Genomic DNA, 25,775 nt, shown 5'->3' with positions numbered 1-25,775 from the left:
TCAGCTAAATTAGACATTTGTACATAAGAGCTCTTCAACACCCCATGCAGAAATGGAGTAAAGGTGTTTCGTGGGAACACAAATGCTGCAGAGTTGTTCTTGTCTAATCAGAAATCTGCTAGTCCTCGGTGGTGGTTATCAGGGTGAATACTGTAGGTTTCAAGGGCAAAATCAATCCATTGCCAAATCTTCCTGCTTGCAGGCTTGTACAAGTGTTTGTTGGCTGTACGTTGCTAGGAGTCTGGCACTGACCCAGGTGAGATGTCCTATCTTTTGTTCTGACCCTGAGCTTGATATTCGACTTCAATGGCAGAGCACAAGCAGCTTTTGTGATCTGTATAAGAGAGCTTATACTCGGATGCATTTAAACATATCGGGGCTTAACAAATCGACTGTTTAGTTTCGTAGTCTGCAAGTGAGAGGACTGAATTTGATCAGTCTAATTTTTTTTTTTTGATTTTCAACACAGCACTGACCCGGAGAATGCTGAGTCTGCAAGACAGACTGGGGGAATCTGATTGCTAGGTTCAGGAGAAGGCAAGCCGGCAGGCATGGTGCTCTGGGCTGACTGGCAGTATAGAGGAGAAGCTACTCAGCCAGGCAGGTCAGCGAGATTGCTGATGACGCCATCCTCTGCCATGTAGTAAGAAAAAGACGAACCGGGGTTCCATGCACAGAGACGAAATCTCAAAGGCAGGGTGTCGGACTGTGGGCAGGACAGAGCTTAAGTATCCAGTGCTGATGAGGCAATTACTCGTTGAGAGGGGGGCAGGTGGCACAAACAGCCACTCTGATCGCGTTCTCACGTCATCAGGGCTGTATGACACCACATGTGCACAAGGCTTTGTGCCGTGGACACCGCGGGCACTGAGCTCTGGCTTGCCCAGGCGTAACAATCCATTGATGATTCAAGGGCCTTTCCAAAGTGTTTCGCAATGAACCCAATAGTAATGTTATCAGGCAGTTCTAAACATTTGCGTCTTGTTTAGTTGTCATGTTATTTCAAACCATTGATATCGTGTTCTGAATTGATCAAACTAGTGAAATCATCATTATTTGCCTTTACAAAAGCTGTGTCCACACACTGATACAAGACCAACAGCTCTTTACAAGGCACAGGACATCACATTATTGATGCCAGGGACTGACTGCGTACTGTTGTGAAAGTAAATTCATGATTTAGTTCCCAATTTGTATGTAATTATGTGTAATAGTGTGTGTGACTGAGCAAGCCACATAGGGTGAATTGTGTGCAAAGTACAAGGTCCTGACAGTTAACACCCTTCAATGAACAATTCCTAATTGCATTTCAGAGGAAAGCTACACTAGGATGGCTGTGACTACCCTTTCACCCACAGCGCTGGGGTTCAATTCTGCAGCAGAAGGCCTTTAGAGCGACTCAGCTCTAAATCCAAAGTTTATTTTCACATCTTGACCTTGCAGAGTTTCTGATAAGGTTAGTGTTTCTTTTCTAACCTATCCATTTACAGCGCTGTTTGTTTAGGCTGCTTTCTACATTTCACCATTGTCAGTGCCTTGTTGACTTTATAGGATGCAGGGAATAAAAGTTGTGCTGAACTGACAGTGAGGATCTTCAGTGTCCAGAAGGGAGAATTCAGGGCCACCTGTGCAGCTCTGCTCAAAAAGTTCATTATCTTTCTAGTGGAAACCTAATGAATTCCGGTCCTTTTGGAGCCACAATCAAGCAGATTCCGTGGCATTACTCATCCACATTTTAACTTGCCTTATATATAAATTGAACAATTTGTTGAGGAGTCTCAAAAGGCCAGCAATTCTTCAAAACTTGTAGAACCCAGGTTATTTTTTTTCAAAAGATTTTGAATAAAAAAACATGCTTAATTCTTCAGAATGACATTGGTGATTTAACTATGAATGCCTGCGATGGACTGTTGCCCCATCCAGGGTGTATGGTGCCTTGTACCTGTTGCTTGCTGGGATAGGCTCCGGCTTCCCTGCAACCATGTATTGGATAAAGCAGTTAGAAACTAGATGCATGAATTGAAACTTGGGCAAAACAAAGACTCATTGTAGCTATACCTGGTATTCCCCTGTGGAAGCACTGGTTCTTTTTTCTGGACTGCATATTTACAGAAGATGTGTCTGTATTCAAGAAAGCAAATACGATTCCTGTTGTACAACAATTTAATCCATTTTAACCACCCAGGGTAAGAAAGCTGAGGGACTGTTGCACAAGTGTATCAATTAATATATTTAATATTATTTTATGCTAAGTGGAGTTTGTTATTTTACTGTCAATTATTTAATCATTTTAATATATACGGTATCTGGTAATGTTTTTCACAGTTTTTATGAGTCTCCAGCTTGTAAAACCTGATTAGTAATAATAACAAATAATAATAATAATTTTTCTTTATCACTTCGGTGAGCAGTGAAGATGCTCTCAACATGCGCCAAACACAATCTTTTGTTAAATGAGTCTTCCATCAGGTCTGCCGAGATCAAAACAGGATTTACTGCTGAACAAAGCCCTCCACCATTCTCTCAGACTCCACTTCAGATGTTTCCTGAACCACAGGAGACAGCAATTTCACCTCTCAGCAGTCAGCACTACCCCTGAAGTCCTCCAAGCACACAGATCATTTTCATACAGACGATGAGCTACAACCGCTCTCCTGATGTGGCCAAGCTGGTGTAGTGATCCTCGTCAGCTCTCATATTAATTAGTCCCGTCGGGACTAATTAATATGGCAACTGGGTGTTGATTATGTATTTTCACTAACCACAGTGGTATTAAGTTACGACTGTGAGATCTGCCAACAAAATGTTAGTCTGCTATTGGCAACATGCTTGAAGGAGTCCTTGTGTTGAATGAATCATTAAAGTAACAGACATGCATTACATATTTTCTGTTCACAGTCTGCTTATTGTTGAAGCAGATAAACCGATTTGCTTTTCACAAACAGGCTGCTTTCAGATGTCATTACCAATTCTTATATTTTGCTGTTATTGAGTCTTTTTAAATGTGGGTTTAAATTCTTTTCAGCAATTTTAGAAATCAAAACTTTCTGGATGTGATTGACCATTAATGTGGTTTGTTATTTTGCTCAAGGGCACAACAGCAGTGTCTCACCTGGGATTCGACTGCGCGACCTTTCAGTTACAAATCCAGAGCCCTAACCACTGCTCCACACTGCTGTTTTTTTGTGGTTTGATCTTAGTATTTTGTTATTCAGAAGAACACTACTACTCAAACAACAAACTTATCTCTTCACTTCTTAAAATGTTAATAATAGTATGACTTTATTCTTACTCCACCACTATGGTGCGATTGATATCTGAAGTTTCTGTTAGGAGACTGAATAATTGAAAACTCACCTAGGGGAAGACAAACAGCAAAATGTGAACCACATCAATATTTGGCATCTTCTGTTACTTTTTCATATCAAGTGAATGCAGTAAGAGTAACATTCTCCAGGCTCCATCTGAGATAGCATTGAGATTAGATTGAATTTCGCTGTACAGGTTGGAAGTGAGGCCAAAATATTAATAGTATAAATAGTGAAAAAAATAAATACATTGAGCTAAAATAATGTTGAACTAAGGTCAAATCCAAATAGAGATGCTTTCATCATAGTGCACTATAGGTAGGCAGAGAAAGTGTAGCAGAAACAGACAGACCAGCTGTCTCCCATTTAACATGAAACTCTGAGAAATAACGACTTTTTATATGGCCTCTAAACTCAGCTTTCACTTTGTGCAGTCTAACTTCCCAAGACACCCCAGAGCTCACTGTGGACTACTTCCATTCAGCTGCGCATTCTTCTGAGGCCCCCTGTTCCCACAGGTGCCCAATACACACCCAAGTATCCATGAAATGGGTCATTAATGAACTGCAACACTGACACAGAACAATCATCCACCATTTTCTAACCACTTCTTCCACTTCAGGGTTGTGGGCGAGCTGGAGACAGTCCCGGCAAGCAACAGCTGCAAGACAGGGAGGTACAGAACATTACTGTTAAAATGTCCTTTAAGTGCCTCTTAGTCACTGCAGAAGTGTCTCATGTCCTTCTTGATATCAGGAATGTTGATTTAATGTTATTTAAAGTACTCATCTTTAAGCCCAATTGGTAAAGATATTAAATTACTACTATATAAACTCTAGACACATGCTGTAGCACAAGAAAATGAGAGAAAATGCATTCAGTAAACAACAGTCCTTGAAATGAAATGTAGGGAACACTGATAGAAATCTGTTTTTTAACATTCCAGAGTGAGCTGTATATCTCAGAACCCATACGCTGGTTTACAGCAGGTCATTTTTATAAAAAAAACTCATGTGTATGTAAGGATGTGGTGAACAAAGAATCATAGTAAATTTCAGACCAATACACAATATATTTAATTAAACATTAGAAAATGCTTAACATTCCCCAAGACCATGCCATATCTGGGAAAGCCCACATGAGCCTCTTCCAGTACAGTAATGCAGCATGTTTATCTCCTTGGCTTCCCAAGCCTGATAACATGCCATCACAAACATACCACGTTATCAATGATTATTTAGAGGCTCTGACGGGATTGGATGTGTCTTCATCACACCAGATAAAGAATACTAGACAGGAATAAAACTCCTTCTATCAAGGCTGGGAGTGCACACTCACAAACACTGCTCGTCTGTCGCTCGCCTGAACAGCCTGCCGGAGAGGGCAGCGTACTTGACACCTGGCCTCTCGTCGAAACTGTCCCTCTATCCCACACTCCGTCCCCGCTGAACCAAGGTCCAGAGTAACAACATGAACACGTCCGCGTTTGTCGTTGTCTTGTGCGTCCTCGGTCTACACCAAGTAAGTAATCGGAAGCGGGATTTTGTATTTCCCTTTTTTTTCTTTAATTTTTTAAATTTTTATTTATGCTTAACAAAAGAACAAACATTACAATACAAACAAGAGTACATATAACAATTCAAAACAAAAATATCGTCAGGGGTACATACTACTACATAAATTCAAGTTATGAAAAAAGATTAAACGAATTAAATAAAAATAATGTCCGCACCGCTTTCATTTTTTTGCATTTCGAAATAGTCTGCAAATACCCCTTTACTTCCATTTTAAAATACTCAAACACAGGGTACCTCCCAGACCACTTCATTGGTCTCTTTTTTAATATAATTCTGCAACTTAGTCCAGAACATTTTTACCCTGGGACATAACCAAAACAAATGCTGAATAGTTTCAGGGCTATTGTCACAAAAACACATTTGTCATCTATATTAATTTTAAATCGTTGGGTAACAAGAGTTTTAACTGGGTAAATTCGATGAATTATTTTGTATGAAACCTCCTTAATTTTATTGGTTATACAATATTTATTGGGCATCATCCAAATTTTTCTCCAATCAATGCGTTTTCCAAATGCGGAATTCCAATATATTGTAGTCGCAAGTAAATTATTATTTTTTAACAGGGATCTCAAAAATTGGTTATTACATCCACAACTCACAATATCCTTTCCTTGTAGTCTAATATGAGCTGTAAATTCTTCCAATGTTTCTAAAGGACTACTATTACAACTCCTTAAAAGAGTTAATATTTCCCCAGAAATCGCATTAATTACAGTAAAATACCGATCCAAAGTAATAGAAATATTGTATCTATTAACAAACTCGGTGTAACTATATATTTTACCATCAGCCTTGACTAATTGTTTAATCCAAATTATATAATTCTTGACCCAGTTTTAAAAAAATAAGGTTTTATTTCTAATTTTTATATATTTGTTGTTCCAGATAGTAAATCTATGTGGGGAAAAGTTATGTTTATACATAAGTGACCACGTCAGAAGTACTTGTTTATGAAAACTGGCAAGTTTCAAGGGGATTTTTCCAATGTCAAAGTTACACTTTAGTAAAAACTCTAGACCCTCTACTTCTTGAAATATCAGATTGGGGATTATATGCCATATACTTTGCTTATTTATTAAACAGTTTTGTATCCATTTAATCTTAAAAATAGCATTAGATGTCCTAAAGTCTAAAGCATTTAAGCCCCCTTCTGCCTGTGGATGACAAATAATTTCTCTTTTAAGATAATGGGGTTTATTCCTCCAGATAAATTTGAAAAGTTTGGAGTCAATTTTCCTAATAGTTGCAGGTGGTACATCCAGAACCAGTGAAGCATAAACTAATCTAGATAAACCCTCAGATTTAGACAAAAGTATTCGACCATTTAAAGAAAGGTCTCTTAACAACCATAAGTCAAGTTTTTTTTCAAATGAATGCATAATTGGAGAAACGTTTAGATCATTTCTAATTTTTGGATTTTTGGAAATCTTAATACCTAGATATTTAACTACATCTTTTACAGGAATATTACATATAGATGAAACATCACAGTTCCCAAGAGCCATCAGTTCACATTTTTTTAAATTAAGAGAAAGACCAGAAACAGAGGAAAAAACATTTATACACTTAATTGCCTTCTCAATCTCTGCATGGTTTCTTAAAAATAGCGTTGTGTCATCAGCTAATTGGGAACACTTAATCTATCTATCCTGTATTTGAATTCCCTGAAACACATCTTTTTTTATATGAATAGCCATAACTTGTGTGACCAGCAGGAATAAGAATGGGCTTATGGGACATCCTTGTCGAATTCCCCTACCAATTCTAAATCTATGAGAGGGATTTTGTATTTCCTATTGACTTCGTTGTTTCTTCTTTTCAATTTCCTGCTTCTTGTGCCCACTCTGTGGCGATTCTAAATTCTAAATAATACCAACAAGTGATGTCACTGACAAGCAGGTCATTTTCTAACAATATTTATTATATTTAACAAGACAGGATAATGCGGTGTTTGAACGGAGGCTTTTGTAGCCAGCATAACAACTTCACAAAGATACTATGATCACATTAATTCACCTACTGTATAGAACCAGAAAATGTAGTGGGTTTCAGAAACATTCATAACAAGCCTAAACTGTAGCTCTGATCAAGTGAGTCAAGCCAATATTTTGTTTCGATAGCTTTCTTTGAAGAAACAGTTGGATGAGATCTTCAGATCACTTATATACTACTTACCAAATGGAGTAGATGGGTCAAATGGTTTCCTGTCATTTGTAACCTTTCTTATGCTGTTACTGTATGATATAGTTAAGTGAATTGGACCCACATAATTCAGGCCAGGAGAAGCATTTGTCCACTTCCTAACAGCCAGACTATCTTAATTGCTTACTTGTTATATGGATTATATATTTCACTTTTCTTAAAGTAAGTAATAGTGTCTCTTTTTGTGTAGCCTTTACTATATATTTTTAATCAACTAACCTTGACAATTGAAACACTATTTGCTTTTTTTGTTATAAAATCAATTACTGAATTCAGTATTTTGTTATCCAAAGGAGCAATGCAACTCAATCATTCTACAAACCTCTGTGCTCACTACATGAAGTGACATATGTACACAAGGAACTATTGATGTAAAACCTATATGGTTTGTGGTTACTGTGTTTATATTGTGTGGCAGGACAGAACATGGTCTCTCAGAGACCAAAATTTTCTCAGCAGCTTTCTTATTTTTTGTGTGTGAACCAGCAATGGTTGCAGGACTGACACCACACAGCATACGTAAAGTCTACATTTGCGTAAAAAGTCTACAATCTAGCCAGGGCTAGTGTTGGGCAGTACTGCTGGTCCCCATTTTTACTGCTGGGTGGACTGGAATAATTAGGGTAAAGTACCTCATTCAAGGTTACAGTAGCGGTGTCTACAGCAAGGACTTGAACTTCTAGCCTATCAGTTATGAGTCCAGAGGCTTACGCACTGTTCAGTGACACAGCAGATAAAATTGCATGTAATGATTAAAATAATAGCACTACTGATAAGATATAATTTGTGGTGATTCATAGTTTTATGGAAATTTGTGTTCCTTTTGCATAATACTAACAAGTGTAAAGTGAACGAAGACAAACTTTCACTCCTGACTTGTAACGAGGTGAAGTCAAAATGCTAAGTACATTGAAATATTTAGGAAACTCTACACGCTGGGGTTCCTTTTTCGTCTCTGTATTTGAAACATTGAGAAAGGCGTTTGTTGTATATTGTGCTGAATATCACAGCTAAGTAAAGTCATAATGTCGGAACCACGATTCTGCTTACAGTTTTTTCTAACTTTTGCTAATCTGCTTATTTTCTGTTATTTGACTGTTAAAAAGAAAGACGGGCTTGTAAGTGGCCAAACCCACAAAAGCATGTGCATGTCGTGGAGTTGTATTACTAGAGCATGTTGGTTACGTTTTTGTGGGCAGAATTAATCCACTCCAGGGATGTCTTCAGCTTGCTATGCAATGTCATGCATCTGTGGACATAGGAATTCCTAGATGCCTGTGAAATCACAGTGTAATTGCTTAGAGTGGCATCTACAGTCTTACCCATCATTCATATCTCTCACTGGTGATCAGATTTTAGTATGTAAATCAGACCTCACAAATCACATGTGCAGCCATTGTCCCAGCTGTGCAAGAACTTGGGTTTGGGTGTTGAGCTGAGCTAATTAAAAAATTGATTCAGAATTAAGCTTGTATTTTGTTACGGAAAACATTCTAGAGCATTTGTGCTCTGGGTTCCCCAGGTTGTTTCAATTGCCATCCATCAGGAAGGCTTTTGCACGTTTTACGAGGAGTGTGGTCGCAATCCATCCATCAACATCAGCCTGATCAAGCCCATCATCCCTTGTGTCTATCGAGGGCCAGCAAAGAACCTGAGCAGTCTGCACTACCAGAGGCTCAAGGATGTGTGTCCCATGCTTGACAATGGGGAGAACAACACCTACGCTTGCTGCTCCATAGACCAACTCAACTCTTTGGAGGAAAGCCTCACCCTGTCTAAGTCCCTCCTGGTCCGCTGTCCTTCCTGCGCTGAGAACTTTGCCCATATCCATTGCATCAACACCTGCAGCCCCAACCAGAGTCTGCACATCAATATCACCAGGACTGTCAATGTCACAATAAACGCAGTGCAAAAGGAAGCTGTAGTGGAGTACCAGGCATATCTGTCCCGAACGTTTGCAGATGATTCCTTCAACTCCTGCAAAAACGTGCGCATCCCCTCGACTGGGGGCTTTGCCATTGCCACCATGTGTGGAAGGTATGGTGTCACCCGCTGCAACACGCAACGCTGGTTGGACTTCCAGGGAGATAGCAGCAATGGTCTGGCCCCCCTGGACATTGACTTCCGCCTCATCCCCGCAGGCACTACTGTTGGTCAGGGGATCGTGCCCTACAATGGCAGGGCCCAGCGCTGCAATGAATCTACATCCCTTGGAGGAGAAGCCTGCTCCTGCCAGGACTGCATCGAGTCCTGTCTCATTGATGCCCCTCCGGTGTCCTCGTCAGGGGCCTTCAAAATTGGACAGTTGGATGGCGTGCTGGTGGTCTGTCTGGTGGTCTTCATTGCACTCAGCCTGTCCTTCCTGGGGTTCATTTTGGTGAGGAACCTCTGCAGGGGAAGAAGCAAAGACAAAGGGAAAGACAAGAGCGACAATGTGGTGAGAAAAGCAGTCCTCCCCTCAGATGTGAGATTCAAAGACAGAGCCAGCCTGGCCACTCAGCATTTCCTGGGGAGTCTCTTCCAAAGTTGGGGCACCCTGATGGCCTCCCACCCCATCAAGGTCATAATAATCTCGCTAGTTATCGTTTCAGCTTTTGCCGCGGGCCTTGTGAAAATCGAACTGACCACAGATCCTGTGGAGCTTTGGTCGGCTCCCAACAGCCGGGCCAGAAAGGAGAAGGACTTCCATGATAAACACTTTGACCCTTTCTTCCGCACCAACCAGCTGATCCTGACTGCCCCCGGCCGCCCAGGCTACACCTACGACTCACTGCTCTTCGGGAAGCAAAATTTCAGTGGAATCATCTCAAAAGATCTTATCCTCCAACTCCTAGAACTGCAGACCCGCCTGCAGTCGATCGAGTTTTGGTCAGAGAACTATGGCAGAAATGTCACCCTAAGTGATATCTGCTTTGCTCCTCTTAACCCCAGCAACCCAGCCCTCACTGACTGTGCAGTTAACAGCTTGGTACAGTACTTTCAGAATAGCAAGCAAAATCTGGATGCCAAAGTCAACATGACAGAGGATGGGAAGACAATGGAGGTGGATTGGAGGGACCACTTCATATACTGTGTTAAGTGAGTATACAGAAGCACTATTAATAAAATGATTCTTAAAGTCATGCTGGAGTTCAAATCTGAACCTTTATAATGAATTGTTTTCTTGCAGGGCTATTTATTCTGTACCACACTGACATTACCTCATTCCCATTCCCGTCCACATTTATTTTACATTGGATACAGTCGCTCTTTCTGTTCAATAATACCAGGAGGGGCGAACCTATCAATAGAGCTTTCAGATTTTACTTTATACGTATGTAAAGTCGAAGTTACCAGTATTAGGGGCCATCTAAATGACATAGTAACAGCATGCTGTTAAACAGACACCATGAACCAAGGGCATTCCTTGTAAGATACACAGACAACATTGTTGTGTGTCCTAGCTATTGGTTTTGTTCTAACAGGTTTAAGTTCCTATGAAAAAAGTGAGAAAATGCTTTGGTGCAACGCTTAACACATGTTTTCACATTTATTGTTAGTATAATAAAGCAGTTCTGGTTTTCAGTTGGTTTGTTTTGTTTTCATATGAGACCATAAGAATAGGTAAATATGCAATGGTTTTAATTAACTGTACATGGTTGCTGGTAACAATGTTCTTCATTCCTGGGTGCCATAAAACTGAAATTATTTTGCATAACTCCATGTGAACTTTTTAGATAAATTCTATATATATAGTGTGAACGACTGATCTGACCATCAATGCTTTAGCTGAAAGCCCACATTGTTTTGTTGTTTCTATGGCCGATGTAGCACAGATCTAAGAACACGACAAAGGTAACAAATGAGGGGAGAGTATTTGATCCTTTCTATCTCAGGAGGTCCAATGGGAAACAAAAACTTTTTGTATATGGATCCACAAGGATCTGAACAACTCATACACTGACGTAGGTCCCCTCTTCAACATAAAGTGTGTTAATAATTTGCACATATTCATAGGTGTCAATCAGTACTGATTGTTCATGCTTCACTAAAAGCTGTATAAAAAGATCATTGCTGCTTGTGTAATCATTTTCTTTAGCAACAGTTGCAATGCATCCCTGTAATGTGTTTTGCCAGCTCTCCACTGTCTTTCCAAGATGTCACAGACCTCTCACTGAGCTGCATGGCAGATTACGGAGCTCCTGTCTTCCCCTTCCTGGCAGTTGGAGGATATGAAGGTAAAGACGTAGACAAAGGGCTTATAAGGTCTAGATCCTGCCTTCCAAAGTTCTTCTGGCTTCGTCTGGTTTCCTCTTGCTTTGAAGCTGTCATCTTAAAGCATCTCTGAGCCATCAACACAGAGGAACAGAAACGCAGAGGAAAAGGGATACATTTGTCCCATTAAGAAAATATAGAAGAAGTAAATGAAGGGTCTGTTTGACAGGCAAAAACAAAGGAGATGTTGGTACTACACATGCTCTTCATTGTGGTTCTGTTATTGATGTGATTGATTACATGAATGGATGGAAGGTATTGTGCATCTGTAACACACCTTTACTTGAAAGCCACTTCACACTACCACCACAATAAACTGGGCAAACTGATTGTTAGAACAAGACAAATGGGATAAAGATGTTTTAGTGGATCTTTAGTTAGATTAATCTGTTTGCATGGAATTGTACTGTAGCTCTCAGCTGGACAAAGTGTTGGGAAGCTCACTGAGGTCAGACTACAGACCCCCCTCCCCCCTCTCCTACCTTTCAGGTTCTGACTACACCAATGCTGAGGCTCTGATTCTCACATTTTCCCTGAACAATTACCCCCGTAATGACGTCAAGTTCAAGCTGGTCCAGATCTGGGAACAGATGTTTCTGGATATCGTACAAGAGTACCAGAGGGATCCTTCTACCAACTTCACCTTTGCGTACATGGCTGAGGTATGGCCCCAGTGGGTGCGCAGGAGAGGGGGCACGGAGCAGAATTATGGGCACAGAGGTGAAACATACTCTGATTTCGTTTCAGAACGTAACATTTTAGAACGTAAAAGAGCCTAGAGTTGAGAGGCTGCTCTTCTCCAATTGGTATCAGCTTTGACAGTATGGGTGGGTGGCTTGTTCCATGCCTATTGCATAAACAAAATCCCTGTTCTCATTTTTAATACTCGTCCTTAGTTTCCATTTCTACCATTTGGTTAACTTTTCGTGGTCGATTCTGAAGACGTTCATTGGGTTGACTTTTTTGATGCCTTTGAGGATTTTTAAAGATGGAATTATGTCCCCTTGTTGACCTCTCTGTTTACGGATCTTAATTCTGACTGCTGAAAGGGAATGTGCTGTATTCCCTTTCAAATAACCCTATGAATGAACAGATGAGAGGACATGTGGATGGAAGGGTTGATTACACATTTGAATCATCAGAAAAAAGCCAATTCTGGAGGTTGTACATGTTTTACAGTCAGATGTTGTAGAAAGAAACTTGTGGACAAAACCACAAGACCAACAAGTCAACGTAACAACAGAACTTTTACCCCAAAGTACAAAAAGAAGTGTTGCAGTTATGCATTTATCTCTTTGGATTTCTTTTCTCTTTCTTTTTGTTATTCCTCAGAGATCTTTGGAAGACGAAATCAACCGAACAACAATGGAAGACATTCCCATTTTCATGATCAGCTACCTTGTGATCTTCGTGTACATCGCTGTAGCGCTGGGGGAGTACTCCTCCTGCAGGAGAATACTGGTAGGCAATGACCTCATCACTCAGCGTCTTCATACCAGAGCTGCTTTGAAGTGCAATCAAACCTGAACAGGCATAAGAAAGATTTAGTCCCTTCACAGTACCCACGATAATATTCCGTAACATGCGATACACATAATTTTCATTATGTTTAACATTGTACAGAATCATCCATGTACTGCAATTGCAGTCTCAACCAAAATTCAGAAGTTAGAAATCTGGAACCCAAAGAAAGTGATTTCTGTCTTTGCTAACTGGTCCAACTGGAGGATATGGCTTGAACTAGAGATTCATTTCCAGATTTAAATATATCTGCTTATTAAATGAGCATTTATAGCTATGCCTTTCAATTCAAAGAAATTACTTTTTAAAGGATGCCTATCTAGAAATAGTTTCATTTCCGCCTTAGTTAATCAGTAATGTCTGTGCCAGTTGATTTGATTGGTGGTATGCTGGCAATACTTTCCAAAAAAATATTTCCAGTTCAATAGGGTATTTGGCAGTTGTCCATTGATATCTGAACATTATGTACAAGGTCATTGCTATTAGCGTTGAACAATGCTGTCACTATCCTTTATTTTATTGCTCTTATTTTGCAATTACACCATTTATGAACTAAGATTTGCCCTCTGGACAATTCATGCATCTATCTACTTCAGCTCTTGGTAATTCTGTTCAGCTGTGATCCACAGAAGCTTGGGTTGACAAAAAGAGGATAAGAATGGTGTCATTCTTTTTAGTTTAGAAGTTAATTTGTTTTACTTTTAAGACAACGTGCAACACCCATCCTGTCTCAAAGTGTCTGGCTCATCCAGGGCCCAGCAGGTATCCCTAGCCTGGCCGTGCAGGAATGGGGAACCCCACTTTTGGTAAAGTAGGTCCTAGCTCTGGCTGATGGGTAACGGTAGTGTTTTGGTTCCTGTGCTCCAGGTTGACTCCAAGTTGCTGCTGGGCCTGGGGGGGATTCTGGTTGTGGGCTGCTCTGTCCTGGCCTCCATGGGATTTTACGCCTGGATAGGAATCCCATCCTCCCTGGTCATCCTGCAGGTCGTGCCCTTCCTGGTGCTGGCGGTGGGAGCTGACAACATCTTCATCTTCGTCCTGGAGTTTCAGGTCAGCAAGGTTTATCATCGTTTGACTTTCCAATGGGAAACGTTTTCTTATACATGCATATTAAATATTTAATAAATATGTCACGGATGAGAAGTTCTAAAACAATGTTCAGCATTTCCTTCCTTTATTGATTGGAATAAAGAAATCTTTATTCAGTGAGTATTATTTCATTTCATTTTTAAAAAAAAATCAGAAATTCTTATTCATTTTATGTCATTAAAACATTCAGATTAAAAAAATAGTTAATGCAACAATGAAACTCACTGCTATTTATAAAGTTATTGGTGTGTGTTTAGGATGGTATGGGATGATGTGTTGGATGGATGCTGTTTATTATTAGCTTTATGTTGTATATTTGTGTTGTGTGGCATTTGAATCCATTAACTCACCAAACCAAATTACATGCAACTAGTGGTTAAGGCAATAATGTAATAATAATTGTACTTGAACTTGAAAAGAAAATAGAAAGAAAACTCTTTTCAGCTTTTACTTTGAGCTGCAGAGTCTTCTTGAGATGTGTGGTTTTCCATAATGCATCATAGCCAAAACACTGAGATTTTGAGTGTTTCCATTTCCTTTTCTAGTTGCTTTGCAGCTTGCACACTGACTCACCTCCCTGCTCTTACCTACTTTAAAAAATGCATTTAGTCAATCAACACTTGGAAAAATTGTGGAGTGTTAACTCCGCAGTAAATGGGGTTGCCATTAGATGTAAGCCAAGGTGACACTCAGCTGCATCAAACGCATGTGGAGGCCGTTACTGTCTCCAGAGCAGTTCAGCTGTCACCTGCTGTTGAATGAGCAGTTCGTTCTCATCGACAGAGGGATGAGCGGAAACCAGAGGAGAAGAGAGAGGAACAGATTGGTCGAGTACTGGGCAGCGTGGCTCCCAGCATGCTTCTCTGCAGCCTCTCCGAGTCCGTCTGCTTCTTCTTAGGTGAGAATGGAGTCTGTCATAATATTAGACTGTGAAATATGATGAGGTCACTTCTGGGTTAAAAAAACAAAATCCCCCCTTCCTTCTCTTTTGGGATCCTTCAAGCGGTAAAGTGATCTGCTGTCCTTCTTAACATGTTTGTTTTAGAAACAAAATATCAAGTCACTGCTGATGATGAACAGGTAGAAACCCTGTGGGCAAGTAAGAGAAACTTCTTTGTAATCGAGCAAGTCTGAGAGGTGCTGTGTACATGTGCATTCTCTGTAGTACACAAAAGGCAGGTTGTGTGTTAGCAGTGACAACTGCACAGAGTCACCCACCAATCTCTTCCTGCAAATCTGAAGTCCCTCCAAACAAACTGGCATGCCTAAAACACCGTGGCAGAACCTTAACTAGGGCGAAACATCCAGCAGCCACAACTGAACCCTGCAGCTCACAACTGGCAGCCCACTGGAGATCATCACCCTGTTCTCCTCCCCACTGATAGCTGGTGTGTGGTGAGCGTACTGGTGCACTCTGGCTGCTGTCGCATCATCCAGGTGGATGCTGCACATTGGTGGTGGTGGAGGGGAGTCCCCATTACCTGTAAAGGACTTTGAGTGGAGTGTCCAGAAAAGCTATATAAGTGTAAGCAATTATTATGCTGCCAGGAAGGTAAAAAGTGTGGAGCCGCTGGTGAGGGGTGTGTTCTCTGCCGTCGCAGGAGCCCTGAGCAGCATGCCGGCGGTGAAGTCCTTCGCCCTCTACGCCGCGCTCGCCGTGCTGATGGACTTCCTCCTGCAGATGACCGCCTTCGTGGCGCTGCTCTCCCTGGACGCGCGGCGGCAGGACGCCTCCCGCTGCGACGTCCTCTGCTGTGTCACTGTGGGCGGCTCCGAGAAGAAGGGCAAGAGCGAGGGCTTCCTGCTGCCCGCCATCAGACGCTACTACGCCCCCTTCCTGCTGCACAACGTCACCAGGGTCGCTGTGGTAGGTCCAGCGATCTGCTGCAGGACGAGCTGCAGTATAGTAATCGGACAGCAGGTGTCGCTCTTGCCATGAGGAATGTGTTTGAAGGGACAACATGACATATCATGGCAATATAATAATAATAATAATAATAATAATAATAATACACGGATATAGAGCTTTTCTGGGAGATCCACTAAAAGGAGACTCCCCTCCATCATCTGAATGATGCAACGGCAGCCATAGTGCACCAGTACGTTCATCATACATCAACTATCATTTGGGATAGGAACAGAGCAATTAAGCCAAGTCATAGATGGGGATTAATATGAGGCCATGATTAGTAAAGGTCAGGGGGAATTTGGTCAGGACACTGGGGTAACACCCCTACTCTTTCCAGAAATTGATTTTTAATGACCACAGAGAGTCAGGACCTCGGTTTCATGTTTCATCCAAAGGATGGCACCTTATTACAGTATAGTGCCACACAGACTGCAGGGTGAGTGATCCCGTCTGGTCCCACTAACAGCTCTTCCAGTAGCAACCTTAGCTTTTCCAGGAGGTCTCCCATCCAGTGTGTCAGTGGGTTGCCAGTTGTATATTGCAGAGTGATATACAGTAGCTACTAATACTATGATTAACACTGTTACCCAATGAGCCAATACAGGTTGGTGAGGATATTGCACCTTCTTTTTTCCACACACTCTCTTAAATCCTGAAGTACCAGCATGTATGAATTGCACCACAATTCTTTTTCCAACCCTGTGGCTGAAATCTACTGCTGTGCCTTGTGTCTCCTCCCAGATGGTTCTCTTCCTGTTCATTTTCTGCTCTGGAATCTTCCTGATGTTCCACGTGAAAGTGGGTTTGGATCAGGAACTGGCTCTGCCCCAGGTGAGTTTTTTTTCTTAGATTTAGTTTAGATTTCCACACCTTGTCCTGTGAGCTTGCACCACAGATAAAAGATGCTTCAGTATTTGGTGTCTGCTGTAAAAAGGTTTGTATTCAGTTGTGCAATGCCAAAACAATGTATGGCAGTATCATGTCTAAAGTATCAATTAATATTAAGCAATAATAATAGTGTCTTGTCAAGTAGCATCTCAGTGCTTTTACAATAAGATTAAAACAGGAGAGGAGATAACAGTATAATTTAAAAATGGTTTAGAATGTAATAGAAAAAACAAAGGGGCAGACACTGATATCAAATAAATAATTGCCTTTCTGAAGAATGTTTTGGGTCTGTATTTGAAAGCTCTCAGGGAAGGACTCTCTGATATCCTAGGTGATAGAATTCCAGAGTTCTGGGGCATAGCAAGCAATGGTTAAACTTCACCTGCCCAGATACTAACACTGAACCAGCACTCAGCTGGTAGCACTGTAGTGGGCAGTGTAAAGCTATTCGTTAGCAGTTAGATGAGTGCCAACTGTAGTCGTGAGCAGTACAGATTCAGTGATGGCAAAAGTCCGTCAACAGAGCTGGCACACACTGTTTTGACAGCCAATGTGCATCACTCACATTTAAGTGGGCAACCAACTCATATTTTAATTGAAAGCTCAGCTTGTTCCCAAAATGATGCAAATGAAGGTCTGACCGCCACCACACTCTCTCTGTTTGGCACAGGACTCGTACATGCTGGAGTATTTCAAGTACCTGTACAAGTATTTTGAGGTGGGAGTCCCAACCTATTTCGTCACCACAGGGGGCTACAACTTCTCCAGTGTCAGTGGGATGAATGGAGTGTGCTCGAGTGTTGGATGCGATCCTTACTCTCTCACCCAGAAAATCCAGTATGCCACTAATTTCCCCAAAGAGTAAGCACTGCCCTTTTGCTTTTGATACTTAAGGATGACAAATGCCTGTATATATAAAGTCTATAGGATACATGTGTGTTTGAAAGGCATTATGGGTTCCAGTATCAATAAGCTCTTTATCTAATCACAATCCTACAGAACATGGAACTGTCTTAAGAATTCACATTCGCCCTTCTTGTGAGGCCAATATAATTAAGATTCATACCCATAATTAACCACATATAGCTCTTTTAGAACATAGCCTGAACTAAAAAGAGGATCGTTCTGAGATATTTGAAAGGGCTATACATTTACCAAACTTTATAAAATATCCTAGTGTTTTTTGTTAAGGATTCATATTTCGTGTTTTGCTTTGCAAGTGGCTCTAAAACGATGTGTAGTACTTTTATTTTTTTTAAATTGATATTTATGATAGACAAGTGCTAAATTACATACAGGTAACAATAACACAACTTTCATAAATTGGCTGATGCTTTTATCCAAAATGGGTCACATCTGTGTCAATTTACAAAGCTGGACATATTACTAGAACAGTTTGGGTGAAGTACTTCCCTTGATAGTATAACAGCTGTTTCGAACCTGGAATTTGAACCTGCAACTCTCCACTTATAAGTGCCCAAGTGCTTCCCCTTAACTGATTAAGTTGTAAAAGTAACTCGCTCCATTCATGTGCCTGTTTCTGTCTCTGTGTTCAGATCATACCTTGCTATCCCAGCCTCCTCTTGGGTTGATGACTTCATCGACTGGCTCAATCCAGGCTCCAGATGCTGCCGGTTATACACATTTGGGCCTCAATTCGGACAATTCTGCCCAGCAAATGAGTGTAGGTCCTATTTTTCACAAATGCTCTATGAAACTGTGGAGTTCAATGCACATTCTAAAAATTCACTGATATTTACTGTACACTATTATTTAAAGAAAAAACATGTATTATTTTCAGGTAAGAGACCTAAGAACTTTTACTTGGCGCCCCTGTTGTCAGATTAACTCATAACTCAATAATAACACCTAACATATACAGTATATATGTATATTATATAAACCGTATGTTAAGCACCTTCTAATTTTGTGGTCTCTTTGGTCATATTTGGCAAGTGTTTTGAATGTTTTGCTAAAGGCACGCCTACTTCCACTATCCACCACATGTATACATGTTGCTTTATTGACTTTGTGCATTTCTCTCACATTTCACCTGCCAACCCATCTTCACCCTTGAGGCAGCTCCCTAACTCATTCCTTGTGAAAGTGGAGGGGATTTGATCAATCTCATCCTTGCACTCATTCTCTCAGCTAGAAAAGTTGCGCCAAATGACCTCTAGCACACTCATCCCTCTATTGCACTGATTAGAATCTATTAGAATCTAACCAAACTACTGAAATGCACATTAGTCCCAAAATCAGTGGGTACAGTATGATACATGTGGTACTCACATTAGAGGCTTTCATAATGGATGCAGAGTTTGAAATCTTATGTTGGCAGCTGGCCTGATATGCATGAAGAGGTGTATGAAACCTAATGCGACTGGTGTTCTGAGGCCCAACGTGGAGGAATTCCACAAGTACCTTCCCTACTTCCTGAATGATCGGCCCGACCTGCAGTGTTCGAAGGGGTGAGTGGAGAGAGCGCACCCATCCTGCCCTGCTGTTCCTCGCCTCCAGAATACTCTGCTTCCTGTGGTCCACTTTTAACTTTTAATCTTTTTATGTGGCTTTTCTGTTCACTTAGCCCCAAAATCCCACTTTGATGTTGCGACTGACACTGTGCTCCTTTCAGACATTGTTGCAAAGAGTAAAGGTTTGCTCTCGGGTCAAGAGAAGTCCCACTTGTAGTTCTGTGACCAATCCCACAAAATAAATGTCCCAGAAAACCTTTAGCCCTAGTCAGTCCATTTGAACCTGTGTCTGCTAAAGCCCCCATTCTGTCTCCACAGAGGGTTGGGGGCCTATGACAAAGCAGTGGTGAGGAATGAGAAGGGAGACGTGATAGGTAAGAATCAGTTTTTTTAACCAGAGTTGTGATTATGGAGAGATTTGGCAGATATGCATGGTACTGAGGATTTCTAAAAAGAAAAATACATTAACCCAGCTTTTAGATTTCACATGACTTCACTATTCAAAGATTTGCTAAATGCACAGCTGAGCACGCTGATGAAGAAAACGCATGCAGCACAGAATATTTGGTGACACCTGTGAGAAGAAGCTAGATATTTAATCCCCTATATCAGGGAATGTGTGTGTGTGTTGGAAACTGTTTAGACTGACCCTGGCTTCCTTTTCTCCGGCAGCCTCGCGGTTCATGGCCTATCACACCCCTCTGACCAACTCTCAGGAGTTCACCAACGCTCTGCAGAAGGCCCGAAAGCTGGCAGAGAACATCACCATGGGCATGAGGAAGATCCTGGGCACAGACCCCGACTTTGAGGTTTTCCCTTACACGTACGAGCCCCGTCACCCCTAAGAACTACTGCGCAGGGGGCACCTGGAGACCCCAGAGCTAGACACACCTGGGGTTTTCTAGACTAAGACTCAAGTCTTTTAAGGTCTTTTTAAAAGTTAAAATCCCTCAGGGGGTGTCTCTTCTCCAAGATGTCAATGGTTTTGAGGGTCTTTTATGGAATGTCTACCATTTCTTGAACTGGTACTTTCAGCTTTATGAACTGTGCAGTTCTTGAACTCACTGGACCTTAAAGCACATAAATGCATTTCTGCATCTGTCCTGCAGGATCACTTACGTTTTCTACGAGCAGTACCTCTCCATTGTGCCAGAGGGCATCTTCAGCATCTCAATGTGTCTCCTGCCTACTTTTGTTGTGTGCTGCATCCTGCTGGGCATGGACCTGTTGTCAGGTCTGCTCAACCTTCTCACCATCGTCATGATCACCGTGGATACCGTTGGGGTCATGACCCTGTGGGGGATTGACTACAATGCTGTCTCACTCATCAACCTGGTCACGGTCAGTAATGCATTGTTGAAGACTCACTAACACAATTCTCTTGATTGAAATTTTTTTATTTATGCTCTAATACAGTAACAAACAGTTCTAATCTTCCCTGTTCCTTTCACGGAACAGGGAAGATTAGAAGCTGTTGGACTGAGCAAGAAATAATGCCATAGTGAAAACTTGGTTATTGCAGAGCCTATTGCTGAACTGCTGTTGAGCTCACATAATTTCTACTTTGGATAACCTTGTGTTCACATACTGTATGACCAACCCACACATTCCCAAAACCAAGAAGGTCTGTAACCTTTGGTGTTGAACATGCTCTGATAAGAGTTTCTTCTATCCAGGTTCTATCAATTAAAGAACAGGCATCTTCATCCAGGCTTAAAATGTGTAGCTCATTTCTTATTGAATTCCACTGAGGGTATGTTTAGGTCAGATGTTAACTTTAACTGTAGGAAGTGATTCTTGTGTTTCTTAGACTACATTTTACTGAAGAGAGATAGTTTTACTGAAAAGATAAGTAAGAGATAAATTAATTAAAAAATACATTTAAAGGGTAGTTAGGGCTTATTAATTGGAAGGATTTCATCAATACAATAATTCAACTCCATATCACCTTTTTTTAGATAAGATGCTGTAAGTAACAGGTTTCAGAGCACAGTGCAACATTTTGCAATTGTGATTAGTGTGCACTGTACCACTCCTCCAATGTGTAGCTCCATTTGCCAAAATATAAGCAAATCAGAGTTTAAACTTATCATAGTAAGGGATTCTTTCTTATTCATGATTCTGAGTGTCACGAGCAGGTTGTGATGTTTGTTCTACTCTAAACTAAATCAGTTCAATTTATTGGACCCATTTCCCTGCCCTGAAGAAACCGCAGGACTAGAAACAGCAAGCTCTGTGGTATAGGTACTTCCTGACAGATACAAGATATACAAACAAACCCACTCATTCTAAAATGTAAGTTAAGATCACAGTATAGCCCTATCTTTCTTACAATCGAAGAAGGCTCCACAACCGAAACGTGTTTCCCTTCTTCTCTTTTCAGCATGGAATAGACCTATTACTTTTTCCTTTCAAGATCACAGTATGTTTACTGTGTTTTATATTCAGTATTTCACTATCACTATCCCTTTGTAAATGGAATCACACTGCATGGCTCTTTCTGCTTGTTTGTAATACAGTATTCTATGATGGGACTGTATGAAGCACTGTATTGAAATGAGAACATGAGAAAAGTTACAAATAAGGGGAGGCCATTTGGCCATCTAGCCCATTTGGAAGCTGTTCATTGATCCAAGCATCTCATCTAGCTGTTTCTTGAAAGAAGTCATGGTATCAGTTTCAAAAATATGGCTGGGTGTTTTGTTCTTTTGTGCTTTTGTGCAAAGAAATGCCTCCTGTTCTCGGTTTGAAATGTCATTCTACATAGTTTCCACTTGTGTGCTCAAATTCATGTTTCGCTTTTCATTCTGAAGAACTCCCTTGAGTTGGCTTCGTCAGTGCCCTTGAGGATCATGAGTACTTGGAACAAACCCCTGTTACATCAAGTCGTATTGTGCAGTGCCCTAATGGAAGTGCGTGTTTCTTCCAGGCTGTCGGTATCTCAGTGGAGTTTGTCTCCCATCTCACCCGCACCTTTGCCATCAGCACCAAGACTACCCGTGTGGAGAGAGCCAAGGAGGCCACAGCCAACATGGGCAGTGCCGTAAGTCAGCGTGCATTTATTTACAGTAGCTCCTGAGCAGACTGAGTCTAAAGGGCAAGAACAAGAGGGCTACAAACGAGGGCAGACCTTTTGACCCCCTTCGCTCATTTGATAACTGATAATGTTGTCTGTAGCTAATTGATCTCAAAGTCTCCAGCAGCCACTTCTCATAGGATCTAATATCTGAAGTGTCATCCTGCAGAAATAAGATCAAATCAGAAATCAGCTATTAAAATCTGAAGGACAATTACTGATGAAGAGTTGCTTCAGTTGTAGGAATGTCCAATTTTGGCACAAAAATGTAAAACTTCTCTGTAACAACACGCATGCCAAATATAGTCCTACAAAACAAATATCCCATTATTCTTATGGGCTTCCAATGACTGAGGCTGCAGAAGCTAGGCTGTTTACTTCCCATGACTGAGCCCGTTTACAAGCTAGGCTTTGTGAATGCACCAAAACACGTTTTCGCTACCATTAAGAAGGATGAAGAAAGATTCATAAAACTTAAGGAATAATTCAAACAATGAGATCCAGATGGTGAAGAAACTAACATTAAGAACAACAGCCATTAAGAGAGAGGATTCTGAGGGCAGTTCATTTAGGGTATCCTAAGAAGATCGGCCTAACTGTATGCCTCATGTCTCGGACTCTCAGGTATTTGCTGGTGTTGCCATGACGAATCTCCCAGGAATTGTGGTGCTGGCGTTTGCAAAGGCCCAACTTATCCAGCTCTTCTTCTTCCGCCTCAACCTAGTCATCACCCTGCTGGGCATGGCTCATGGCCTGATCTTCCTGCCCGTGCTGCTCAGCTACTTTGGTAAGAGAGCTTTCTCTCCTTCCCTGCACTACCCGGAGAGATCGATTATTTCTTCACCCCATCTGAAGTTCCACCCAGCCATCCCGTACATGAATCAGGCACTGTGTTTATTTGCTAAAGAGGAAGATCCCCCACTAGAAGACCTGTAGGGACTGACTATATTTACCCCATTCCCAGTCACAAGTGGAGTCCCATAATACAGGGGTTCCTAATTCTGGTCCTGGTTTTTGTTTCTTCTGAACACACATCTAAATAATTGTACCCTTTAGATCATTAATATTTTTAAAATGAATTCTTTGTTTTCAGTTCTTTAACATGTAGGAGGTTGACTTTTAACTATTAAATTTCCCACAGAACTTAAAACCTACAACCTTTGCACAGAAAAAAAAAAACTTGCGAAGGTCCTAACCAAGCAATTTGTTGGTTCAGGTGAGGATTCAAGACATCAGATGTAAGGTAAATGAACAGGTGTATGGGTCCCCAGGTCCAGAAATGTGAACCACTTTCATCACATAACTGCCCTATTTGGAGAAAATGCCCAGTAACTTAGAGAAGAGCCAGATATAGGACCAGAAAATACCATAGTCTAGCAATGAGTGGTGATCTGGAAAACTGAGCAGAAAAGTGATATTCGTCCACAGCCGCCTGCACTGCCTTTAAGAGTAGTAAATCCGTACTCTTCATGTTGCTGGCGCTGGCAGATCAATTGAATTGAGGAAGGATAAGAGGGGCTTTCAAAGTGGTGGAGCAGCTAATAAGACTTGGCACCAGGGACCATCTGAGCACTGAGCTCCCGAAATAAACATTAAGTCAATCAGTCCACATGACCAGGTCAAGGTCTGATTTTAATCATTTTCTTTCTCTTCCAGGGCCTGATGTCAACCGCGCTGTGCTGCTGGAACTCCAGGAGAAAAAAGAGCAAAAGGATTCTACATGCGTCAATCACGTCTACTTAAACACAGGATTTAACGACTCTGAAAAAAACCTTCATCGTGACACAAGTACAATGAACAACGGACAACCACACACCTACCCCTCCAATACTGTAGAGGGGGAACCTGTCCAGGCAACCTCAGAAATGTGAAAACCACTGGGGGGAAAAAAACACTTTCTTAACTGCACATACCTCATTTTTCTCCGAGAACATTGGATCCTGAAAATACCCATATGACCACCCCAGGATACAAGCATGTGGAAACAGGAAACAAACTGTACACTCCTGGAAAACGCCATACAAGAAGATCCAAATGGGAATGCCGAAGAGGCCTTCATAAACTATTTGAGAACACTTTTACCATAGTGTATGTTCTGCTGCATTGTAAAGTACAGATTTGATACTTCTAAAAATTCACATCATACATATCTCAAAGACACTACCAATGCAATGAAAAATGTTACTAATTGTATATAGTAGTGGAAACTGTGCAATTAATTCAGACTGTATTTATTTTATACCTAAACACTGGTGTTGCTATTACAACAGGGACTGTAATATTTCTCGAAAAAATTATTGACACATGAATTACAGTCATGCACAGATATTTGCACTCCTCTCTACATATCCAATGTAAAACACTTTAATCCACTCTTTCATTATTACCACTATGTACATATATACTGTACGTAACAGTAGAGTAGTAACTTCCGTCAACAACTACACATTAATCTGATATGACTGAGTCCACAAAGCTCCAGCTGAATTTGTAATGCATTGTGCTACATTTGCACCACTCTGTGGATTTCAAACTTACTAAAAAAAACAGTTCATATATTTATACAGGATTTATTTCAATATACAAAATTTTAGAGAAAAGGTTGAACAACAGAAAAATGTTTACAGTATTCATTGAAGCATGTTTAAAAATAGAGCCCATTTTGGGTAAAGTTCGGTGACTGCCATCAGTGATGAGTTTGACTCATTTTCCTTAACTTTAACTCTTTAAATTCATGACACTCTAGTCCCTATACCCATGAGCAAGCACAAAACATAGGCATCGGTACTATCTCACTGTAGGAACTAGTAAGCCTGTCACATCAGTATAACTGTTGTACATTTTGCCAGTATACTTGAAAAATATAAGCTGTTGAACCACAAATGAATGTAATTAAAGAAATGTAAAATCACACTAAGAAAAAATATAAAAAGTATGACCATATTGAAATCAAAGTTCAATCAAGAATATAAGGATGACTTATGCAATAAATAGGAAAGTTGTTAGTGGGTTTGTTGACCAGAAATAAAAATGGGGGGGTATACTTACTTTGAGCATTCTGTACATCAATTTCACTCTTTTTCACCGAGAGAAAACAGAATAAATTATTTTGATCTTCTGAGGCTGAACAAAAAACAGCTTATTTTTAAGAGCTGTAGATTGTACCCATCTGGTTTTGCTTCAATGTTCTGACAGTTTCAGAAGCTTTAGAGATGAGCTCTTCATTTTTTTTTTAACTGGAAAGTTCTCTTCACACAGAAAATAGATGATATGTAACATGATTTTCCCCCCTCAATGACAGAAACCAGGTCAATTTAAAAGGAGTAAAAAAATTCTAAATTAAACTGAATTAAAGACTTTGTACCCTACAACCAAGGTTAAATGTATTATGTCTAAAAGGATAGTCTCATCCTCTAAAAACATCCTATAAAAGCGACAAGACGTATCCCAAATAAGTCTTAAAAAGGTCTGGAA

General features: G+C 40.8%; 1 protein-coding gene across 1 annotated transcript; it reads left to right on the top strand.

Moving 5' to 3' along the window:
- Positions 1-4,681: 4,681 nt before the first annotated feature.
- On the top strand, positions 4,682-25,419 carry npc1l1 (NPC1-like 1). The gene is made up of 18 exons (XM_088933049.1): positions 4,682-4,829; positions 8,613-10,168; positions 11,207-11,307; positions 11,834-12,006; positions 12,677-12,805; positions 13,733-13,915; positions 14,738-14,852; positions 15,556-15,821; positions 16,605-16,694; positions 17,422-17,612; positions 18,308-18,435; positions 19,093-19,222; positions 19,544-19,599; positions 19,898-20,048; positions 20,335-20,566; positions 22,155-22,268; positions 22,926-23,088; positions 23,958-25,419. Exons 1-18 carry the CDS (start codon positions 4,779-4,781, stop codon positions 24,170-24,172), a joined length of 4,044 nt encoding a protein of 1,347 aa, XP_088789175.1. The 5' UTR covers positions 4,682-4,778; the 3' UTR covers positions 24,173-25,419.
- Positions 25,420-25,775: the final 356 nt, after the last annotated feature.

Source organism: Atractosteus spatula, chromosome 2, assembly GCF_055471065.1.
Source record: "Atractosteus spatula isolate fAtrSpa1 chromosome 2, fAtrSpa1.hap1, whole genome shotgun sequence".
NCBI classification, from domain to species: domain Eukaryota; kingdom Metazoa; phylum Chordata; class Actinopteri; order Semionotiformes; family Lepisosteidae; genus Atractosteus; species Atractosteus spatula.
Note: the sequence above shows the minus strand (reverse complement) of the source record. Positions and strands in the feature narration are given on the sequence as shown.

Excerpts from the sequence above, each read along its gene's own strand:
- npc1l1 (XM_088933049.1), top strand. The coding sequence starts at position 4,779 with ATGAACACGTCCGCGTTTGTCGTTGTCTTGTGCGTCCTCGGTCTACAC. Across the intron at positions 11,308-11,833 it reads GGCAGTTGGAGGATATGAAG|GTTCTGACTACACCAATGCT; the intron begins GTAAAGACGTAG and ends CCTACCTTTCAG. Across the intron at positions 12,007-12,676 it reads CCTTTGCGTACATGGCTGAG|AGATCTTTGGAAGACGAAAT; the intron begins GTATGGCCCCAG and ends GTTATTCCTCAG.